Below are 20,414 nucleotides of genomic sequence, written 5' to 3'. Positions count from 1 at the left end.
GGGACGCGCCACCTTCCCGCTGCCACGCGGCGGGTTTGGGTCCGACAGGTCCCGTCCCCCGCGGAGCGCTGCGTGTGGCCGGGGCCGGCCGGGGCCAGGAGCGACCGAGGGCGCGGCGGCGTCTCCGGCGCTGCCAGGGAAGGCTCCGGGAGGTACGAGGGGCCGGTCCCCCCGCGCTTGGGGCAGGCCGGCTCCGGACCGGGGGTCCCCGCCCGGGGGCCCGGCTCCGGGTCTGTCCCCGGCTGGGCAGGGGCCGCGGAGACCAGGCACCTGCGAACACCCGCCCGCGGCTCAAACTTTCCCTCCCCCGGGGCCGGGGCCAGGCGGGGGGGCTCCCGGGGGCGGGCCGGGCCGGGCGCTTCTCCAATCCCGGCCCGGCCCGGCCCCGCCCCGCCGGCCCCATGTGCAGAAATAGCCGCGGCCGAGCGCTCGGGCTGCGCAGGAGCCGCTGTACCCGGGAGCTGCCGCCCGGAGCCGCCCCGGTAGCTGCCGGCTCCCCGCCGCCTTGGCCCCGGCTCCCCGCCTGAGCGCGCGGCGCGGGAGCGATCGCCGGCCCCGGGCAGCAGAGACCCCGAGCCCCGCTGCGTGGGGGGTGCTGGGCCCCCCTGGGGGGCAGCGGATGTTTTGCAGGGGCCACAAGGGGCCCGTGCCCCAGCGGCGGAGCCAGGGGCCAGGCACCGCTGACCGGGCCTGGCCATGGCCGGGGCCCTCTTGGGGACACCTAGGCCAGATGAGGCCATGGACATCCCCTACATCGTGCTGGAGCTGGTCATCGCGGTGCTCTCCATCGGCGGCAACGTGCTGGTCTGCTGGGCCGTGGCCGTCACCGGGCCCCTGAAGACGGCCACCAACTACATCCTGGTGTCGCTGGCCGTGGCCGACGTGGCCGTGGGGCTGCTGGCCGTGCCCTTCGCCATCCTCATCAGCGTGGGCCTGGTCACCAACTTCCACTGCTGCCTCTTCCTCGCCTGCTTCGTGCTGGTGCTGACCCAAAGCTCCATCTTCAGCCTGCTGGCCGTGGCCATGGACCGCTACCTGGCCATCCGCCTCCCGCTCAGGTAAGGGCCGGCCGAGGGGCTGCCCCCCGCTGGGACCGGGGCTGCCTGCGGGTAGGGCTGCGCTGGTGAAGATGCTGTCGGAGGGCAGGGCGCAGGGCTGGCCGGACCATTGGCCGGACGCGCAGGTGGCTGCTCGGTTCCCATTGCTGTGACGATCCCCTCGCTTCTTTGGGCGCTGAATGGGAGCCGAGCTCGTCAGGAAATCTTAGGGCGCTTGGGGCCAGGCAGGCAAACAGCATGGGTAGAGGGGGTTGCTCTATCTAATCCTAAGACGGGAAGAGACCTCAGGAGGTCACCAAGTCCAGCGCCTGCCCAAAGCAGGACCAACCCCAACTCAATCTAATTGCCTAGGTGCTTCTAGCCTGGGCCCCGAGGCCGTGGTGTGTGAGGGGAACGTGGGGAGGGTCTTTCTGCCTCTCAAAAAACTTAACAAGCAAGTAAAAAACCAGCCAGTGGCCTGGTAGACTCACAAAACTTTATAGACCAACGAAACATGGAGATGGTCTCACGAGCTCTCGTGGGCACAGCCCACTTCTCAGTCAGGGGCTTCTCCCTTTGCGTCTCACGTGTGTGTGGCCCCCAACTGATTTTTCTGTGGGTCAGTGGCCCCCGACCCAAACAAGGTCCCCCACTTCCTGCAGAGTCTGAGCACCTCCCAGGTAAACCCAACCCCCGCCTCTTCCTCCTGCTTCAGCCTGTGTTCTCTAAGGGCTTCCGCCGTGATCTCTGACCTTTGCTGTCTCTACAGGTTGGGACGGAAAGTTCACTCCCCCCCGGCTGTCACCCTGCACCCAGCTCGGAATCCCCACCTGCCTTTGAGCCCAAAATAGGCGGCTGGGTTTTTTTATGCTTTTCAGAAGGGCTCCTGCCCCTGGGTTTGAGGGGCAGGAAGTGGAGGTGGAAATGCTGAACCGCATCTCGCTGAACGCGGCGCTCCTCCCAAGTGTCAGGCCCTCTGTGGAATCTCCCTCTGTCCCCTCATCGAGCCTCACCCCGAGACACCAGCTCTAGAAATAGGCAAATCACATTTTCCCCCTTCGCCCCAGCTGCTGCCGAGCCAGAGCAAATGCGCTTCCGCCGAGGGGTGGGGTGGTGCCCAGGGTTTGAATATGATGTGGGTTCTGGTTTTGAAAACCCCCACGATGTTTGATAACACAAACAAAAACCGCACAAATTAACCCTCCTTCCTCTTTTACCTCCTGGCTGAGCCACTTGAACCCACGTGGGATCGCCCCGGGCGGGAATTGGTCTCGTGCTAGTTCTGGGACGTGGGAACGTCCTGGGCGAAACACGGCAAATACTCTGTATTGGGGGGGCACAATGGGTGTGTGGAGCAGCCTCCCGGCCCGGCTAAGCGGTCACCGCGGTAAGCATGCTGGTAAGGCAGTGCCTGCTTCACGCCCCTGCTCTGCGCCGCGGGAAAGCGTGCTGCCCACCGTTTGCCTGGACTCGGCTTGCTTGTTGGCCTCTCGTTCTCCTCTGCAGAACAAGCCCTGAGCAGTAACTTTCAAAAGAGCCCCCAGCCTTGCTTCCTCCCGCCCCCTTGCCCGAGCGGCTCCGGGCGCGAATGAATCAGCCGACAGGTGCTGGACAAGCGATGGAAACCTGCAGCGTGGCGTGTGCGGCGCCGTGTCCTCGGCAAAGGGGGTGGAAATTCCACAGCGGGCGCGAGAGCGGGAGTAGCTGGGGACAGATCTGCGGCTGCAGGACTTAGCAGCCTTTGAATCCTTTGTCATCCCATCTGCAACCAGCTAATCATTTACCTGCCAGCCGTGGGAGGGGGGGGGCTGAGTAAATTGGCTTCTGGCTTCAGATAATGGCTTGGTGTCTGCTCCAGTTAGTGTTTTGTGTTTTCCTAAATTGATCTGGCGTGTGGGAGCTGCTACAAAAGGCTCTTTTAGCCCCGGGTTTAATTCCCCCCCTTGCACGCGCGATGCTGCAGTCAGGGCCTTGCATTGTAACCGGCCGTCTGTGGACTGTGACTCCCTCTGGTGCAGAGCGAGGTGGTGAACGCGGGGGGGTACGTGGCACTGGACACCATGGAGCAGGGCTTCTGGGGGGCTATTCGAGGACTGGATCCCGGGCACGTAGCAGCAGGTGGGAACCACGTCTGATGCCCGAGCACAGGGAACGTCCTTTCGACACGTCTCTGTCCAGCCGGGTTATTATGCAGCTCCGGCTTGGGGAAGGATGGGGTTTCTGCACCTCTGGGCTGCGATCCCTGGGCCTTGGCTACTGGCATCCGGCCGAGGAGACATCCCCAGAGCTAGCGCCGGGAGGTGGCTCCGGGCTGAGTGGCTCCGACCTGGTGGGACCAGCAGCCCTCCTGCCGGGGCCTGTTCCTGGCAGGAGAGCTGTGTTGTGGCAACAGAGTTGGCTGTTGAGTTGCAGGGGAACAGGCTCGTTCAGGGGAGTGTCGGGCTCCGGCAGCCGGAGCGAGCTGTGAAGCCTTTTATCTCCGGGGAGAGGGTGGTGCCCAACCCAAAGGTCGCCCGGTTCGGTGGCGGGTGCGAAATAACTCGTCCCGGCACAGTGGGCAGCTGTCCTATGGGTGTGGGCACCCGCTCCCCCTCCCCGTGGCCGAGCCCCAGGACTACATGGGCTGGGGGGACCCAGCTCCCGTAAACGTGATCCGAGCTGTCTGGGGCGGAGCTTGTCTGGCTGCTGCTTCGCCCTGAATCCCTTTGCTGGCTCTTCCCTCTCCTCCTGGGATCGTGTCTTGTCCTTGCCCTCCAAGCCCCGCGCACGTGGGGCCCAGGCGTGGTGCGGATGCTGCTTGCTGGGGGAGTGAACTGCCGCTTGGCTCGGCTTTGGCCGGGCCACTTTGGCTCCCGCAATCTGGCACAGTTTGAGTCGGGCATTCGGGAAAGGCCGGAGAGTCGGTGGGTTTGGAGCGGGGGGCAGGGACCGAGCCGAGTGCCCGGGGCCTTGCTTCTCCTGTAAACCCAAGAGCTGCCTCACCCCACAGCCTGGGGGCAGATGCCTCGGGGGAGGGAGGCGCTGTCTAGACACTAGCGCAACGACGCGCTGGCTTCTGTAACTGAGGGGAGCCCCAGGTCCGGCCCTTCCCCCGGCCAGCGCTCGGAAGCAGCGTGTGGGCCCCGTTTCTCCCGCCTCGGAGCAGCAGGACCCGCGGGCCTTTGTCTGCTGTCCGCGCCGCACAGGAAATGGACAGCTGGGCCTCGGGCCTTTCCTGTCTGTGCTCCAGGAACCCGCCATCCCGGGCTGTGAGAACTGGCCTGCACCGTCCCCCCCGGTGTCTGGCAGAGCTGGGCGCACGGCCTGAAGGACCAGGCTCCTCTCCCTTCCTGGCCGTGCCCAGGGGGACCACCCACGTCCAGGCCCAGTGTGACTCTGTAGCCCCCGGCCACGCGGGCTTCCCGGAGCGCGGCGCTGCCGGCCGAATCGCCGGCCCCGTGAGCGGTGTCTCCCTCCCGGCGTGGGGCCTCTGACCCTGGGCGCGCGGCCGACTCCTTGCCGAGCTCCGAGGGGAGAGAACAGACGCTCCCGGGCTCGCATCCCGCTCCCACCTGTTCTCGACGGGCCCAGCCTCTCCTCAGACTCCCCCAGCCCCTTCCTCATTCCTGCTGCTCTTCTGAGCCCCCTCTGGTGTGTCCTTCGCCACGGGGGTGCTGCGACCGGGGCGGGGTGAGCTCCCGGCCCGGACTCCGGGCTCTGCCGCATGTTCGGTGGCACGGGAAGGGCAGGGCCGCTCGTCGCACGGGCGCTTTGCCTGAAACGGGCATCGTGGCTTCTGGCAAGTGGCTTTGTCCTTCCCCTTCCTGCGGGCCTGCCAGGGTGGGAGGGCGTCGCTTGTTCCTCTTTCTGCCCTGGCCGTGCAGGAAGCACCTTTCCTCCAGAAGGCAGCGATGCTGCGCACAGCTGGGCCGCTCTGCCCTGGGCAGAACAGAACCCCCCGACGTGATCAGCACGTCTCCGTACCGCCTCCGCCCGGGGCTTGTCCTGGATGTCGCGCTGCGTCGCACCCCCCAGGTGCATGGAAAGGAGCACGCCAGCAAACGCCGTCCCCCGCCTAGCGCCACCCGCCTGGGCCCGCTGTGTTCTCTGCCCCACGTGCCCCGCCCCGGAGGTCCCCTGGATCCCAGGCGCGGGTGAGAGTCCAGGACGACTCCCACCATGTCACCGTGGGCTCATCAGAGTCACCGGGCAGCACCCGGTCACATGCCGCTCGCCGTCCTTGCTCCGCTGGCCCTGCTGTGCTTGATGCTGGCTGGGCTAGCGCTGATCTAGGCATGGGAGGGTGATACCTGGCTCCAAGGGCTCCCCCCGCCCAGTGGCATGCAGGGAGACTCCAGCTGCTGAGCTGCGCCCACCTAGGTGTCATTAGGCCGTACAGGATGCCGGTCGGTGCTCTGTATAGGCTGCATCGGGCACATGCCTGCTGTTTGTGGGTAGCCAAGAGTCAGAACGGCCAGACTGGGTCAGAGCAAAGGCCCATTCAGCCCAGTCCTGTCTGCCCACAGTGGCCAGCGCCAGGTGCCCCAGAGGGAGGGAACAGAACCGGAAATCATCAAGTTGCCCATTCCAAGCCTGGCAAAACAGAGACTAACGCCATCCCTGCACATCCTGGCTAATAGCCATTGGTGGCCCTGTCCTGCATGAATGTATCCAGTTCTCTTTTGAACCCTGTTATAGTCTTGGCCTTCACAGCATCCTCTGGCAAGGAGTTCCACAGGTTGACTGTGTGTTGTGTGAAGAAATGCTCCTTTTTGTTCATTTTTAAACTGGATGCCTATTAATTTTATGTGGTGACCCCATAGTTCCTGTATTCTGAGGAGTAAATAGCACTTCCTTCTCCACTGTCGCGCCACCAATGCTGCTTTTATAGACCTCGGTCATAGCCCTGCTGAGTCATCTCTTTTTCCTTTGCCCCGAGGCCTGGAATTCTCTCCGATGGGACGTTTCCCTGGCGCCAACTTGGCACTGTTTTGGCACCAGGCCAGCGCCACCCTTTTGACGCGCGCTTTTATTGATGTGTGTCCCTCCTCTGGAGGTGTTTTAGCAGGTTTTAATCTCTCCCCTCTTCCCCCCCCCCACACACTTTGATGCCTTGTGTTTTACTTTATATACATTATTTATTGCGTTTTTAAAAATTGTGTAAGCTGCCTCCACTATTTTAAATAGAGGGGCGGGGTCGAAATATTTTAAATAAAATACGAAATAAATGTCTCCCCATCGAACGCCGTCTGCCATCTCGTTTCCTGCCCTCCCCCCCATTTTGATGGCTTCTTTTGTCGCTCTTAGCAGTCTGCCTGGACTTACCCGCCGGGAGTAGTGTTGAGTCGGCGAATGTTGCCATCTCCCTGTTTACCAGCTGAGACCTCTTGGGAGGTTTTAACATGCTGGTTGATGAGATCGTCCCTGGCAGGGAGACTGGATCATCGGTCGTCCACTGGTCTTCCCCTAGCTTAGCTGGAGAGGGCCGTGGGGTGCCTGATGCTGAATGGCGTGTGGGTAGGCGCTGCACTGCCCCCTGCAGGATGGACTCAAACAGCTCACTGTGTATCCTAGTTCCCGTACTGCTCCTAGCTAAGGGCTGCTCCTTTGAAACAGCAGGATCCGTGGAGCGAGAGGGGAGTTCTTTGCTTGCTGCTGCCGGGTTTTGGACTGAGATGAACTCCCTGCTTTGGGCGCCTACAGTCGGCCTGTGGTGGCGTCAGCTGGCAACAAGGAGCACAGCGACATGGAGGCTTGTAGATGTTCCTAGCCCCTCTGTTCTCACCGCTCCCAGCCCTGGAGTCTCGGACAAGCTCAGCCACTCTCTCTCTTGCTCCGGGAGGCAGGGTCCTCGTACGGTCAGAGCAGGCCGGGGAGGTTTTCTGTTTGTTGCTCCTGTCCTGCCCTAAACCACAACTGAACACCCGCTTCCCTGCAGCCCCCCCCGGCCGAGACCCCCCTTTCTTCCCTTGGCCTTCGCTTTCCTGCTTCCCTTGCATGGGCTCCGCTGGAGGGAAGACGCCTCCCCTGGCTGTTTGCAGCCCAGCAGGGAGCCTGGTGCCCAGGAACATAGGGCCCCCGGCCTCCGCGAGTCCCGGCCTCCCCCGGCAACAGGCCACGTCCAGCTCACCAGCGGCTGAACAGCCAGTTACAACCCGCCCCCGGTGACCAGGCGTCCCGGCCTCCCTGTGCGGCCAACTCTTGGGAGGGGGGAATCCCAAGTCCTGTGGCATCAGGTGTTCCTTAAAGCCCCGTTTCGGGAGCCCGGTGATGGCGCCGGAGTCTCGGCTTTGTACCCTCGCTCGGAATGGTCCCAGCTTCGTGACCCCGCAGGCGGACGAGGCCCCAGCTGCTTTCCTCTCCCCCCCGCGGTGACTCCCTGGCGTGTGGGCGACCCTGCCACGTGAGGCTGACGCTTGCCGGGCGAGTGGCCTTGCCGCTGGCCCAGACTGAGCGGCACCGGGGGAAAGGACGCGGGATCTGGCCCCAGGTCCTGCGCCCGCCCAGCCGGCGGTGGGGGCCGGGGCAAAGCGCCACCCGCAGGGCCCGCTCTGGCGTGTTGAGGGGAGCCCTCGGCGGGAATCCTACCTGGATGCTGCCCCAGGTGAACGAGAGCTCCCCCTCCCGGCTCTGGCTTCCAGCGCTCTGGGCACCCCCCTTCCCCCGCCAGTAGCCACCGTGGCCGCACGGCCCTTGCCCAGGGGCACTAGAATGGGGGAAGGGCTGGGCAGGAGGGTTTAATGGGTAGAGTCTTGCAGCTGCTCCAGGTGATGCCGCCTGGGGAGGTGGGTCTTTGTGCCGATACTTCACATGCCGACGGCACCTGCCACCCAAGGGCCTGGGCGCCTCAGGCCTCTCCCCCCACGGGGCAGAGCAAGGGGATCGCTCCCCCACGCGTAACGTGGCCTTAGAGGCGGAGCTGGGAGTAGAGCCAGGATCGGCACTTCCTGGGTCTGCTCCGACCACTAGACGGCACTTCCCCATGCTCTCCTTCTGGTTTGTTTCCCGTTTAAAGGGGGGGAAAAAGGGTTTGACTCCCCCCGCCTCCCCAAGTTGCCCGTCCTGACGGAATTAAAATGTTGGACTAGGAAAGGCCGGTTGAGGGGTTTCCCAGGGCGCCCTGGGGCAAGCCGGGAGAGGCGTCCATGCTGAGCCCTGTAGTTGGAGCAAACCAGCTGAGCAGGCTGCTGACGGGGGAAGCTGACTGATGGGCCAGCTGCCCTGGTTCTGCTGTGCCAGAGACTTGGAGGACGCCTCTCTCTGGCGGCCACGCCTCGGCCGTCCCCATCTGTAGCCGAGCAGCGGGGCGTGCGGTGGCCGGGCCAGCGGGGGGGTGCATGCCCATCCAGCAGGATCAGGGTTGAGGACAGGCAGGAAAATAGGGGCTCCAGGCTGGCAAAGGAGCGAGTGAAAGAGCCCAGCTCTTGGGCAGATCCCCCAGGGCTGGGGAGGAGTTTGACTCCAGGGTCTGTCTTCCATCCCGGCTGTCTCCGCTGAGCCGCGAGAGCGCGGTGCTGCCCAGTGCCACTTCGCCAGGCGCCCTGAGACGGCTGTGACTTGCTCTCCGCTTGTCCGGCTGGAACGGCTCCGGCCGAGGTCTCGCCCCACCGGGGATTCAGTGGGTAGCAATTGGTGTCCCGGCTGCAGTGCAGACTCCTTGTGCCATGCTGGAAAGCAGCAGTTTCCACCGGCAGCGTCCAGGGGCGTGGGCTGGGCCTCGGGGCAGGCCAGGTTTCCACTCGAAAAGGCAAACCCTGCTGGGGCAGGCACAGCAGTACTGGCACCGAGTGGTTGTGGTTCTACTGGGTCAGTGAGCAAGACCAGAAAAAAAAGACGGCTGCTGCTATAACTGCAATGCACAGCCAACCTGTGGAACTCCTCGCTGCAGGATGTTGTAAAGGCCAGGATTTTAACAGAGTTCAAAACAGAGCAGATAAATTCATGGATGACAGTCCATCAATGGCTGTTAGCCAGGCTGGGTAGGGATGGTGTCCCTGGCCTGTGTGTGTCAGAGGCTGGGAATGGGTGACGGGATGGATCACTTGGTGATTCCTTGTTCTGTTCTCTCTGGGGCACCAGGCATTGGCCACTGGTGGCAGACAGGGCACTGGGCCAGATGGACCTTTGGTCTGACCCAGCGCAGCCGTTCTTAGGTTATTTATGCCAGGGCTCTGCCAGTGCAGATGGCAGGGAAAACCAAATCTCCCTGCTGTAGTGGCAAAGGTTTCTAGGGTAGACGTGGGCTTGGCAACACCTGTAGGGCCAGGAGGCCGTTCCCTTCCTGAGTCCTGGGACAACCCAATGGTCAAAGCGGGAGCTGGGGGAAGGGGCGGTGCTGTCCCCACGGTGAGCGATGTGCCCAGAGGCGTCTGTCCGAGACCTGGGGGTGAAACATTTAACCCTACTCAAGCTGGGCTGTGTCCGAAAAACCAGGTGAGGGTTTGAAGCAAGGACGTGGCCTCTGACGCCCGCCCCGGTGAGGCCATCCCAGCTCTGTGGCCTCTGGCTCTCGGGACAGAGGCTGCTGGGCTTTTGGGAACCCTCCTTCCCCAGCGGAAACTGTTCCTGGCCAAGGCTCAAGGCAGAAGACCCAGTCACCGGCTCTAAGCACGTCACAGTTTCAGACACGCAAGTGCCAGCCCGTGCCTGGGCCTGGTAAACATGGTCTGTTTCCTCCCGCCTCTCCCCCAGCCATATTCACTGCTGCGAGAGAATTTTCCAGAAGGGGAAACTGAGGCACAGAGGCTGAGCGACTTGCTGCTGGTTGCACGGCAAGGTGGCTGTTGAGCCCTGTGTGTGTGGGTGCGGAGGATGGGGTGACAGGCTGGATCACAGGGATGCTAAGTCAGAGACCTGGGGGCGCTGGTCCAGTCACCTTTCAGCCTCTCTCCCTGCTCTCTGCCCGTCCTGCGCCTGGGCCTGTGAGGTGCTGCAGCTGCAGAAATAATCCACGCTCCTGCCGTGCAAAGTGCCCGAGCAGCCCAGCCAGCTGGCCCGGCAACGCCCTTGCGTTTGGCAGCTCAGCCGGTGACGCCGGACGGGGAGTTGGCAACATCGGGCTGGCGCTGGCTCCGCCTCCACCAACCTCAGTGTGACGCGCTCGGCAGACGTGCTCGGGGCACGGCTGGGCGCCGTGGGCAGGGCCTCGCGGGCTGTGCCGGGATACAAGCTCCTATGTGGTGCCCCTGTGGGCCCTTGGGGTTCGCCCATGTGAACCCAGGGCCATTTAACCGGGGCGTGGCTAGTGAAACAAACTCCTGGGCTACGTCTACACTGGCAGGATTTTCCGCAAATGCTTTTAATGGAAAAGTTTTCCGTTAAAAGCATTTGCGGAAAAGAGTCTGTGGCCAATCTAGACGCACTTTTGCGCAAAAAAGCCCCGATCGCCATTTTCGCAATCGGGGCTTTTTTGCGCAAAACAAATCTGAGCTGTCTACACTGGCCCTTTTGTGCAAAAGGGACTTTTGCCTGAACGGGAGCAGCATAGTATTTTTGCAAGAAGCACTGATTTCAGACAGCAGGAAGTCGGTGCTTTTGCGGAAATTCAAGCGGCCAATGTAGACAGCTGGCCAGTTTTTCCGGAAAAGCGGCTGATTTTTCCGGGAAAAACTGGCCAGTCAAGACACAGCCCTGGTGCTTCTGTCCTCCTGCCCTGGGTGATGCAGGCGCCCGCAGAGGAGAAGCTGGTCTCTTTGCCAAACCAGGCCCTGTCGCAAAGATGGCAGCAGCGGGGTGAGAGGTGCCGTTACCGGTTCAGGCCGAAGCAGAGCGGGGCCTGGAGGCCCGGTGACGTGGCCAGCAACGCGTCATGTCATTGAACAGCAGCCGAGCTCTGGAGCTTCCGAATTGATCATTAAACCCACCTGTGGAAAAGGAGCCAGCTGGTTTCACGGCAATAAATCACCCACCGCAAGCAGGTACTTGCACTGCAACCACTCTCGTTATGTCTCGGCAGAGCCATCGGCTAGTTTCAATATTTGCTGCAGGTGATTTGAGCCGCATTCGGTCAGTGAGGCTCCGTCTAGACTCTGGGGTTTTCGCAGGATGCCAGAGGTATCCCAGGAAACTGCCGCATGCAAGGAAGCTTTTTTTTTTTTTTTTGCAGAAGAGCAGACGTGCCCTTTCGGGGAGCCCTGAATATCTCGTTTCACGAGGCGCAAGGGCTCCGCCGAAAGAGGCTTTTCCGCCATGTGGCCCCGTCTAGACTGGACCAAATGGTGGGAAAGCCTCTTCCGCAAACGCGATCGGAGAAAGCGACCCGGGAAAGCCCTGGAGGCTAGACCTCGCCTAAACGTACTTGACCGGTTCCCTGCGGCCCAGCAGCCAACCTCCAAGAGAAGGGGGTTTGCTGGGAACCTGTCCAAGGCGTTTCCAAAGCTCGGGGCCGCCCCACCCCCTTCACCCTTTTCAGTTCTCAGAAGAAACCTCCCTCCCAACAGTTCCCCCCCCCCCCCCCCCCGTTGTGCATCGATGCTGGTTTGTTGTTGTAGGGTTGTGTGTGCTCAGGGCTGTTCCCGGGCAACGGGCTGCTGCTGACGGCTTTGAAAGGAAGAAAGCGCCTCTGTCCTGATCTTGGCTTGTCCTTAACCATTGCGTGTTCAACTTCCCCTGGAGCCGGTGGCGCTACGGCACGTCCGCCGGGGGATGTGAGCCCCGGGGGCCTGAGCCAGGCACCTGTGAGGATCTGGAACGCTGGCCAACGAGGGTATTCAAAGAGATACGGAGCCGGAGTCGGGTGAGGGGGGTAAAGGGGTCAGCCTGGCCCTTCGTGGGTGAGGCCTGCTGGTTCCAGTTAACTGGTAGGGCCTGGAGCAGCTCCCTGCCCGCCCCAGGAAGGAGGCTGCTCCAGCCCCGTGGGACCCACTGCAGGCAGGGGCTGCTCCGTTGGACGGCCAGGGCGGCCCCTGTCTGTGGTGGGCCCAGCCTGCCCCTCTCCCCGACCTCCACAGGTTACACACCCCTGCAGGGTGGAGTCCGGGGGCTTAACCCTGCCCCGCCAGAAGCAGCATGTCGGTCAGCGGCTCCGTGACTCGCGCCGTTCCGAGGCCCTTGGATCGATGGGCTGCGTCCGCTTTGTTACGCAGCCTCCTCTGCCCGGTGCGGCTCCAAGCCCCGTTCCTCTCGCGCCGCCCGTGGGGCCGGGGCCCAGGGGGACACCGGCTGGGAGCGAGTCAGCTGCAGCAACGGGACCAGAGCAGCAAGGAGCTGTGCTGCCCGCGTCCCTCCCGCGGAAGGATGCCGACGTGGCGCTGCAGGGTCGCTCTCTTTTAATCTGCCTTGAGCGCTGGAGTTCCCAGGCAGCTAATCCAGGCCCCGGTAGACGGCCCTCGAGCGGGGGCTATTCCTGGCCTGGGTCTGCCTGGGGGCGTGGGCAGGCTGGCGAGGAGAAAGGAGCCCGGGGGTGTGGCTGTGCCACCTGGCCTGTAGCTCAGAGTCCTGCTTGCGCGCCGGCCGCCCGAGAGACCCTGGCGTAGCCGGGTGCCGGGGCCGGTTCCTGGCGGTTTGTAGCTGACCCGCGTGGCAGGACAGCTGGGGCGGCGCGGCTCTTGCTCCCGTGCGGTTCACATGCAGCGTGCACAGCTGCAGTTCTGTGGGAACGCGGCCCCGTCCCTCCCCCGCCTCGCCAGCCGGCCGCAGGCCTGCACGTTTCCCGTCCGGAGGGCGGGGAGAGGAGTCCAGTGTAAACAAGAGCAAAGCAACCGGGCCCCTTGCGTGGGGGGAGGTCTGAAGGCAGCTTCACTGTCCCCGGCCTCTCGACTGTTCCTCGCCTTAGGCCCCCGCTCCCACGCCGCCAAACGCAGCTTCCCCAGTGCGGCTCTGATCGCGCCGCTTCCGGTCTGGGTTTTAATGGGATCTGGCCTCCAGGCAGGACTAAGGTGGGGTAAAGGCCTCCTCCTCCCCCCCCATGTGTGGGCAGGAGCTTAGGGAGCTCCCAGGCGGGTTGGGCTCTGTTTGCGGGATGGGCAGGGGGCTGGAATCCGGCAAGGTGGGCCTTTCCCTGCCTGGCGTGGGAATCCTGCCTCAGGGCCTGGCTGTGGGTGCGGGTTCTGCGCCGCTCCGCAGCCAGCGGGGCTTGGGGCTGGGTAAAAACAGGCACCCGGGGGGTGGGGGGGCTGGTGAGTGTCCGATTTGGGACCGGCCAAGGTGCCTACGCTCCTGGAGCTGGGCCGGGCAGCCGAGCGCACCTACAGGAGCAGCTAACCCGGCCTCACTTCCCTGGTGACTGCTCGCTAGGCTGACCCAGTGCGGCAGCCCCGCCTCCGCTGCCCGCCTGAGCTCGCCCAGCATCAGGGGCTGACGCGCTTTGAAAGGGGGCTCAGCTGCAAAACCCCTCCCGGAGGTGCCCAGAGCCCTGTGCCGGCAGCGGGGGGAGCGGCGGCGCAGCACCCGAGGGCCTAGCGGGAGCTCACACGAGCCTCCCTGGCAGCGCAGGGAAAGTCCCAGATTTTGGGCGCCCAGTCTCCCAAGGGCCCAGTGTGGGCTGCAGTGGGGCCGGGCATCCGAGGAGCCCGCTGGTTGGGGTTTGTCGTTTGCATCCTTCCCACCACTTCCACGCCAGGAGGCCCCATGACTGGGCAGTGCGGGGACGCTGGCGCGTGGCGTTGCGAGCAGTCTGGGTTGGCACAGGCTGGGGGCCGAGAGCCTGAGCCACACGGTGACCCCGTATGTCCCGCGGCCAGGATCACGCCCTGAGCCGCATGGGGAGGGGAGGCCTTAACCGGGCTCGTGTCTCCTGTGCGGTGTCCTGCGAGTGGCGTGGGGACGAGCGAGCCCGCGAGAGACGGAACGACCCAGCTCATCACTGCGGGATCGTTCCATTCGCTGAGGCGGCCCCGTTACCCCTTCCGAGCGCAGGGCCGGGCCGAGAGGGGTGACGACTGGCGCCTTGTGGGATTTGAGTCAAATTCCCCCTGGAAGCGAGGGGGGCTGGTGCCCCCCGGCTGCGCGTGGGGCTTTGTCTCCGTGCCAGCCGGAGGTGGGACTGCTGCACGGTGGCCACGGCTCTCCGAGCGGCGGGGGCGCCACTGGGAACAGACCCAAGGCACTGGCAGAGGCTGCACAACCCGTGGCTGGTCCCTGCTAGCGCTGTTAACCCAGCCGGGTGTGCCCGTGTGACCAGCTGCTCTGTGGGACTGCGGCGGCCTGGTGCTGCCCACGTCCCCTGGGCCACGCGCCTGCCCCTGGCTTCAGGAAACGGGGGGCGGGGGGCTGTGACGCTGTCCCCAGACGCTGGGACGTCCCCAGATGTCGTCCCTAGCAATGGAAACCAGGCTGGGCCTGGAGAGTGTGGCTACCCAGCAGAGCCCCCCACAGGTCTGATGGTTTTCCCGGCTGGCGTGGGGAGCTGAGCCCTTGCTCCTGCAAAGGGGTTGAACTGAGGCTCCCAAATCACTCAAGGGCTTAAAAAAATTCCGCTTTGGTCTGCCCAGCGGTGGGGCTTTCCCGGGGGGGGGCAGTCGTGTCTGGGGCTCCCTCCGCTCCCGTGTCCTGCACTGACTTGGCTTTTGTTCCCGCGGTGCAGATACAAGAGCCTGGTGACAGGGAAGCGGGCGAGATGGCTCATCGCCGTGCTCTGGGTCCTGTCCTTTGGGATCGGCCTCACCCCGCTGATGGGCTGGAACATGGCCAGCATCAAATGCACCAATTCCACCACGGGGACGAGCCAGCCGAGCTGCCCGATCACGTGCCTCTTCGAGAACGTGGTCACCATGAGCTACATGGTCTACTTCAACTTCTTCGGCTGCGTGCTCCTCCCCCTGGCCATCATGCTGGGCATCTACGTCAAGATCTTCACAGTGGCCTGCAAGCAGCTGCGGAAGATGGAGCTGATGGGGAAGTCCCGGACCACCCTCCAGAGGGAGGTCAACGCGGCCAAGTCTCTGGCCATCATCGTCGGCCTCTTCGCCTTCTGCTGGCTGCCCCTGCACATCCTCAACTGCATCACCTACTTCCACCAGGACTTCGCCACCCAGAAGCCCGAGTGGGTGATGAAAACGGCCATTCTCCTGTCCCACGCCAACTCGGTCATCAACCCCGTCATCTACGCCTACAAGATCCAGGACTTCCGCTGCGCCTTCCGCAAGATCCTGGCCAAGTACGTCCTCTGTAAGACGGACGACTTCCCCCGAGGCCCCGGCACGCCGAGCCGGCACCTGTCCGTCAGCAACATCACCTCCGTGCCCGTGTGCATCTGACCAGGCCTGGCCCCCACCTGGCCACCCCCCCCCCCCGCCCTGGGCCTGGCTGGACACTGGCCCGGGGCTGGATGAGTGACACTATATTTGTACAGCTGTCGTTTTGTATTTTATTTTTTTAACCTAGTGCCTCGTAGGGGAAGAACCGGGCTGGGGCCGACCTTGCCTTAGGGCGAGCTGGTGCCTGGAGTGAGGTTTCTTCAGGAGCAGAGGTTGGATGAGGAAACCCTGCAGCCTGGGGTAGGTTTCCTGAGCCCCGGGGCTCTTGTGGACTCGTGGGCGTTTTTGGAACTTACTTTATTTTTGGCTCGGTCAGAAGGATTTTTCGTTTCTACCTACGTGATGCCACTTTGGTGTATGGCCTATTTTTCCATCAATTGTTTGATGCGGCTTGTATTCTCCCATGGGAAATAATCGTGCGCAGCCCAGCTGCTGGGGTAAAAGGGGAGCCGTGCCCCAGAAGGCATGGGGGGGGGGGGTATGTTAATGGGAAAACAAGGGAGGTGAATGGGGCTCTGGCCTCGTTCCTAAACGGGCATCCTGCTGGGGGGCGGGGAGCCACACGATCCTCAGCTCCCCCCTTTCCATCAGCCCCTGGTTGGCCGGAAGCCCAGCTCCCGGAGAGAACAGCTCCAGCCCCCCAACGCACCAAGCGCTGCTGGTGTGGCCAGGGCCAGGCCTCCCGAGTGCAGGGGCCTTTCTCAGCCGGCGGGCGTTGGGCGGGAGGGTGGCAGCTGAAGCCCTCTCCTGCCAGGGCCTGCAGGCACCGGGGGCCTGGGGCCCTGGTAAATGTTACTTAATAAGTCTGGGGCCAGTCCTGGTTCCACTGCACTGATGCTGCACTAAGGGGAAGGGGAGATGTTCCCTCCCATTTGACACTAGGCCTCTGCCCTGCCCGGGGGGCAGTTGCTGTGACGGGGTGGGGCTGGGGCCGGCCAGGGGCCACGCGGACCAGCCGTGGCAGAGGACGCAGGGGGCAGGGGTAGCCACCCCTCACCGTATCCCAGCTTGTGAGTCCAAGGGGGCTGCCCGAGCTCGTTACCCCAGGGCCCCGCTGGGCTCCAACCAGCCTGTTCCTGCAGCCAGCCCCTCGCGGGTTAACGTCACCAGCCCGGGCCTTGCGCCTTTTGCTGCAACTTCCCAGCACCTGTGACCACTTCCTGGCTTCTCAGCAGGGCCCAGCTGTGCTCAGCCTCGCTACGGGCTCATCGCCTGGCTCCTCTTAACGAGGGAAGGGAACAGGCAGCCCCCCCCACAGCCTCCTTCACAGCAGGTGAGATGCAGGGCCCCAGTGGAGCAAGGAACGGCTCCGCTGCAGGCAGGCGTCACTACAGCTCCGTTTGGAACCTGCGGCGGGGCCAGACGCCCTCCCGTTCCGGGTGTGGGGGGGCCCCGTTTCCCGCTCCGCTGGGCTCGCGTCACGTAGCGACAAAGTTGTTTGACAGACGCGGGCGGCTGCAGGTGTCGCAAGACGTGCGGCCAAGTCCCAGGCCCGAGCCAGGCTGGGCGGCAGCGGCTGGCGTCCCGCAGCCCGTGCGCTCCGGCCAGCCGGGTGTGGCCAGGCTGCTCCACCTGTTACCTGGACGCTGTAGTTACAGGAACGTTGTTATTTACAGACAGAACAAATACGTAACGTTACACCGAACCCAGCCTGCGCCGTGCTGTTTCTTTGGGCCCGTCCTGCACCGGGGGGTTGCACACGAGGCCGCCCCAGCAGCCAAGTGCGGGACGGACAGAGGGACACGGCCGCGGCTCTGTCCCTGCTGTGTCACAGGGGCCTGGAACGTGGGGACGGTTTAAGTTTGGCCTAACTGGGCAGGCACGTGTGTTCCCGACTGCGCTCGCACTGGGGCGGGCTGGGAGAGGCAGCACCCCGGGGAGCTGCTCTGGGCCGGTCCCCAGACGCCTGTAGCCATGTGACAGGATGAGGGTGGTTGCACCATGTCGTACAATGTGCGTCAACCCCGGCTGTTCTGGGTGGGCTCCTGCAAGCCTAGAAAAGCGTCAGCGCCCCGGGGTGAGCCCCCGAGCTGGGTTGGGAGCGTCGCTTCCCTCTGCTGGAGCAGAAGAGAGTTGGGCACCAAGACTGGGCCCTCAAAGGCCCCCCCCCCCCCCCCAGCCAGGCAGCCGCCTGGGGCAGGGGTGCTGAGCCGTGCCTCTTACAGCACTCGGCCCCTTGGTCCCTGTGAGCTGCAGCAGGCCCCTGCTTCTGGCCTTGGTTACCTGCGAGCCTGCTGGTACCTGCCTGGTGCCCCCGAGACCTGCCCGGGGCGGGGGAGCCGAGGCTGCTCCACCATGGGGTGAGCCTGGGGCAAGTCCCCTGGGGGGCCTGAGGAGGGGGCGCGGGGTAGGCTGCTCCTGTCTGACGCCTGTCGGCGGCTCGTGCGCGGGGCCCTGCGAAAGCTGCTCCATAGTCACCAGGCCGGGGCAGGGCTGCAGCCCCATGCTTTGGGGGCTCCCTCAGGTGAGTCCCTCCCTCCCCCCTCTCAGGGGGCTCAGCCTGGCCCGAGGGAGCCGTTCCGGGGGCAGCGGCTGGGCCTCACTGGGGGCGCCTGACTGGGCCTGCTAAGGGACGTGCACCGGGAGGCCCTGCCAGGGCCTGGCTCAGCGAGGGCAGCTCCCTGGTTGAGCCCCTGGGCGTCCGCAGAAGGGGGCGGGCGTGGGCAGTGGCCTGGGAGACGGGCAGCCCTAGTGCCGGGGGTGCGGCTGGAGGGGTTCACCATGCAGATATAAGGGGGGGGGGAACGCTCTGCTCTCAGGCCTCTGGCCCCAGCACGGGCTCCAGCCACACACCAGGCCCTCGGGGCCGCTCGCTGCTGTAGCTGCTTTGGTTAGTCGTTAATTAAAGCAGCCGGGGCTAAGGAGGGAGGCCAGAGCCCCCCCAGCCCCGCCCCACATCCCCCACGCCCCAGTGCTTGGCCAGCAGCTTAGGCCCCACTTCACGCAGCTGGTGGGCAGGAGCCGGCCAGCCCCCCTGAGAGCGTGGGCGAGGCCGGGAGACGGGGCTCAAATCCCTCGCGGGAGGCCCAGTGGGACGGGCACCCGACTCCCCCACCCCCGGGGGCACAAAGCAACGGCCTGAGCCCGGCCTGTTGCATGGCAGTGGGGCACTGGGGCCCGCCTGGTCTCTGCGCCACAGGTAGCAGCGACCCGCGTCTACGCCCTAACCCCTGGGCGAGCGGGCCCCGGGGACCCCCCCGCGCAAGGCAGCTCGCTGGCCATAGCCCAGCTCCTTGGGCGGTAGCAGGACCCCGCCCCAGGTGAACCCTGGCGCCAGGGGCAGCTCCTGCCTGAGTACCCCGGGCTGGCCACCCAGCAGCAGGAACAGTTTCGAGGGCAGCGAGCGGAGCCGCCGGGCCTAGTCCCCCAGCAGAGCCCACGCGCCCGGCTGCACCGCTGGCTCTGGCTGGCAGGGCCAGACAGTGGGACCCTGGCTTTGCCCTCAGGGCACGGCCACACCTGCCCCAGCCGGCAGCTCGCAGTACCCGCAAGTCTGGCCAACCGCTGCAGTCACCAAGGCCGTGCGCTAGCCCAAGTGAGAGCGATACCCCCACTCAGCCGCACACGCAGACCCCCACGACTTACCCAGCACTGCCTGGCTGCCCACCAGTGTCTTGGCAAGGTGACAGGGGCTGTGCTGCCGGCCAGCAGCTGCATGCTGGGGCTGGGGCACCTACTACCCCCCGTGGCCATTTGTAAGTCTAACGGTCCCTGCTAGCACACCCCGCCCTTTGCATGGCACAACCACACCCTGGCACTGTTGCGCGCTGGGCGCAGCGGCAGCGCCGGGTAAGCGGCGTCCTTGAACAAACACACGCTTGGCTGGATAGCAGCGCATGCTACAGTTCGGTCGCTCTGGCTGGCCCCGGCTGGGGCGCTCGCTAGCACGGGCCCTCTTGTTCCTAACACGCTGGGGCAGCCGCCAGCTCCCGCCACCTGCTCCCTTTGGGCAGCGTAACAAGGCGCTGCGAATGCCGCAGGGGAGCGTTGGGTTGCTCTCCTGCACATGGCTGTGCCCAGGCCGAGTGCAGGAACAGAGCAGTGACCACGTCTGCAGGGCAGGAGAAAGGTTTTACCTGCCTGCTAATTGCCAGCAGCGTTTGGGCGTAAGCTGAGGAGCTCCCGGTTGGGTGGAGGGGTCACAGGCGCTGCCCTGCTCGAATCCTTCGTTACCTAAGTAGTGGCCATTGTCTTGTCACTGACGACAATGACAAATAAGTAATTAGAGTTATTGCATATGTGCTTAATTAGCTTAACGACACTGGCTGAGCAGAGGCATCAAAAAACCGAAGGGGTAGGCGTTTACATCACAGCCACCAAAAGCCCTTCCCAGCTGAGTCCGTTCTACAAATAATGACACCGCGTGTGAAGTATGCGCATGGTACACACACGCGCCTACTGTCCGGTGACTGCAGGCTTAACGGCAGACCAAAAAGCACAGGCAAATGCAGACAGGCCACACACCGGGGGCAACTATGTCTCGGCCGTGTTCCAGAACAGGCCCCGTTGGCGTGAAACGAGACTGATTCTCTGAGTTACAGCTCTTGGCGCGATTTGATGCCCCGGGACATTAAAGCTTGTGATATAAAAAACCTCCCCGGCAGGGCTGCATCCACATTCCCCCTCCCCCGGGACAGGTATGTGACTAACTCAGTAGCAACGACAAGTTTCTACCTGTGGGGTCACCCTCAGTAGCCCGGCTGGGTCTGGACGGGCGCACGAGTAAAAGGCCAGCCCCCCAGAGACGGGGGAGGGAAGCTACTCTAAGGGATTGCGTAGACTACAGCGACGAGTGACGCTGCTGCAGTCGATCTTCCGGCATTCACGTTAGCGGGTCTAGTGAAGAGGTCGCTCCCAGCAGTGCCAGCCGTCCTGCTCCTAGGAGGAGTAAGGGAAATCGACGGGGGCGTGTGCTCCTGTTGACCTCCCGCTGCGCGGACGGCGCCAAAACACGATTTACAATTCTTCAACTCCAGCTACGGAATTAACGTGGCTGGAGCAGCGTATCTGGCGTCAACGTTTCCCCTTTAGTGTAGACCTGGCCTGAGACCAACCCCGCGCTAGGGAAGTATTAGGGAGGGCCAAGGAAGCTGCTGTTTCTGTGTTCGGAGCCCCACCCTCCCAAGCCCTTGCTGCCCAGAACCAGTCAATGCTCCCTCGGGAACCAGAGCAGCTGGTGAGAGGACGGGCACTGGCGTCTCCA

General features: G+C 64.0%; 1 protein-coding gene across 1 annotated transcript; it reads left to right on the top strand.

The window, feature by feature from the left end:
* The first annotated feature begins 443 nt into the window (after positions 1–443).
* ADORA2B (adenosine A2b receptor) lies at positions 444–20,292 on the top strand. Its single transcript, XM_075904357.2, has 2 exons — positions 444–1,058; positions 14,539–20,292. The coding sequence occupies exons 1-2, from the start codon at positions 697–699 to the stop codon at positions 15,209–15,211; spliced, it is 1,035 nt and encodes a 344-aa protein (XP_075760472.1). The 5' UTR covers positions 444–696; the 3' UTR covers positions 15,212–20,292.
* Positions 20,293–20,414: the final 122 nt, after the last annotated feature.

The sequence above is a fragment of the Pelodiscus sinensis genome, chromosome 21, assembly GCF_052426305.1.
Source record: "Pelodiscus sinensis isolate ZL-2025 chromosome 21, ASM5242630v1, whole genome shotgun sequence".
In the NCBI taxonomy this organism is placed as follows: domain Eukaryota; kingdom Metazoa; phylum Chordata; order Testudines; family Trionychidae; genus Pelodiscus; species Pelodiscus sinensis.
This window is presented reverse-complemented; position numbering and strand designations above follow the sequence as displayed.

Bases quoted from the DNA above. Each gene is read 5' to 3' on its own strand.
- ADORA2B (XM_075904357.2), top strand. From the start codon at position 697: ATGGCCGGGGCCCTCTTGGGGACACCTAGGCCAGATGAGGCCATGGAC. The intron at 1,059-14,538 runs GTAAGGGCCGGC...CCCGCGGTGCAG, and splicing joins GCCATCCGCCTCCCGCTCAG to ATACAAGAGCCTGGTGACAG.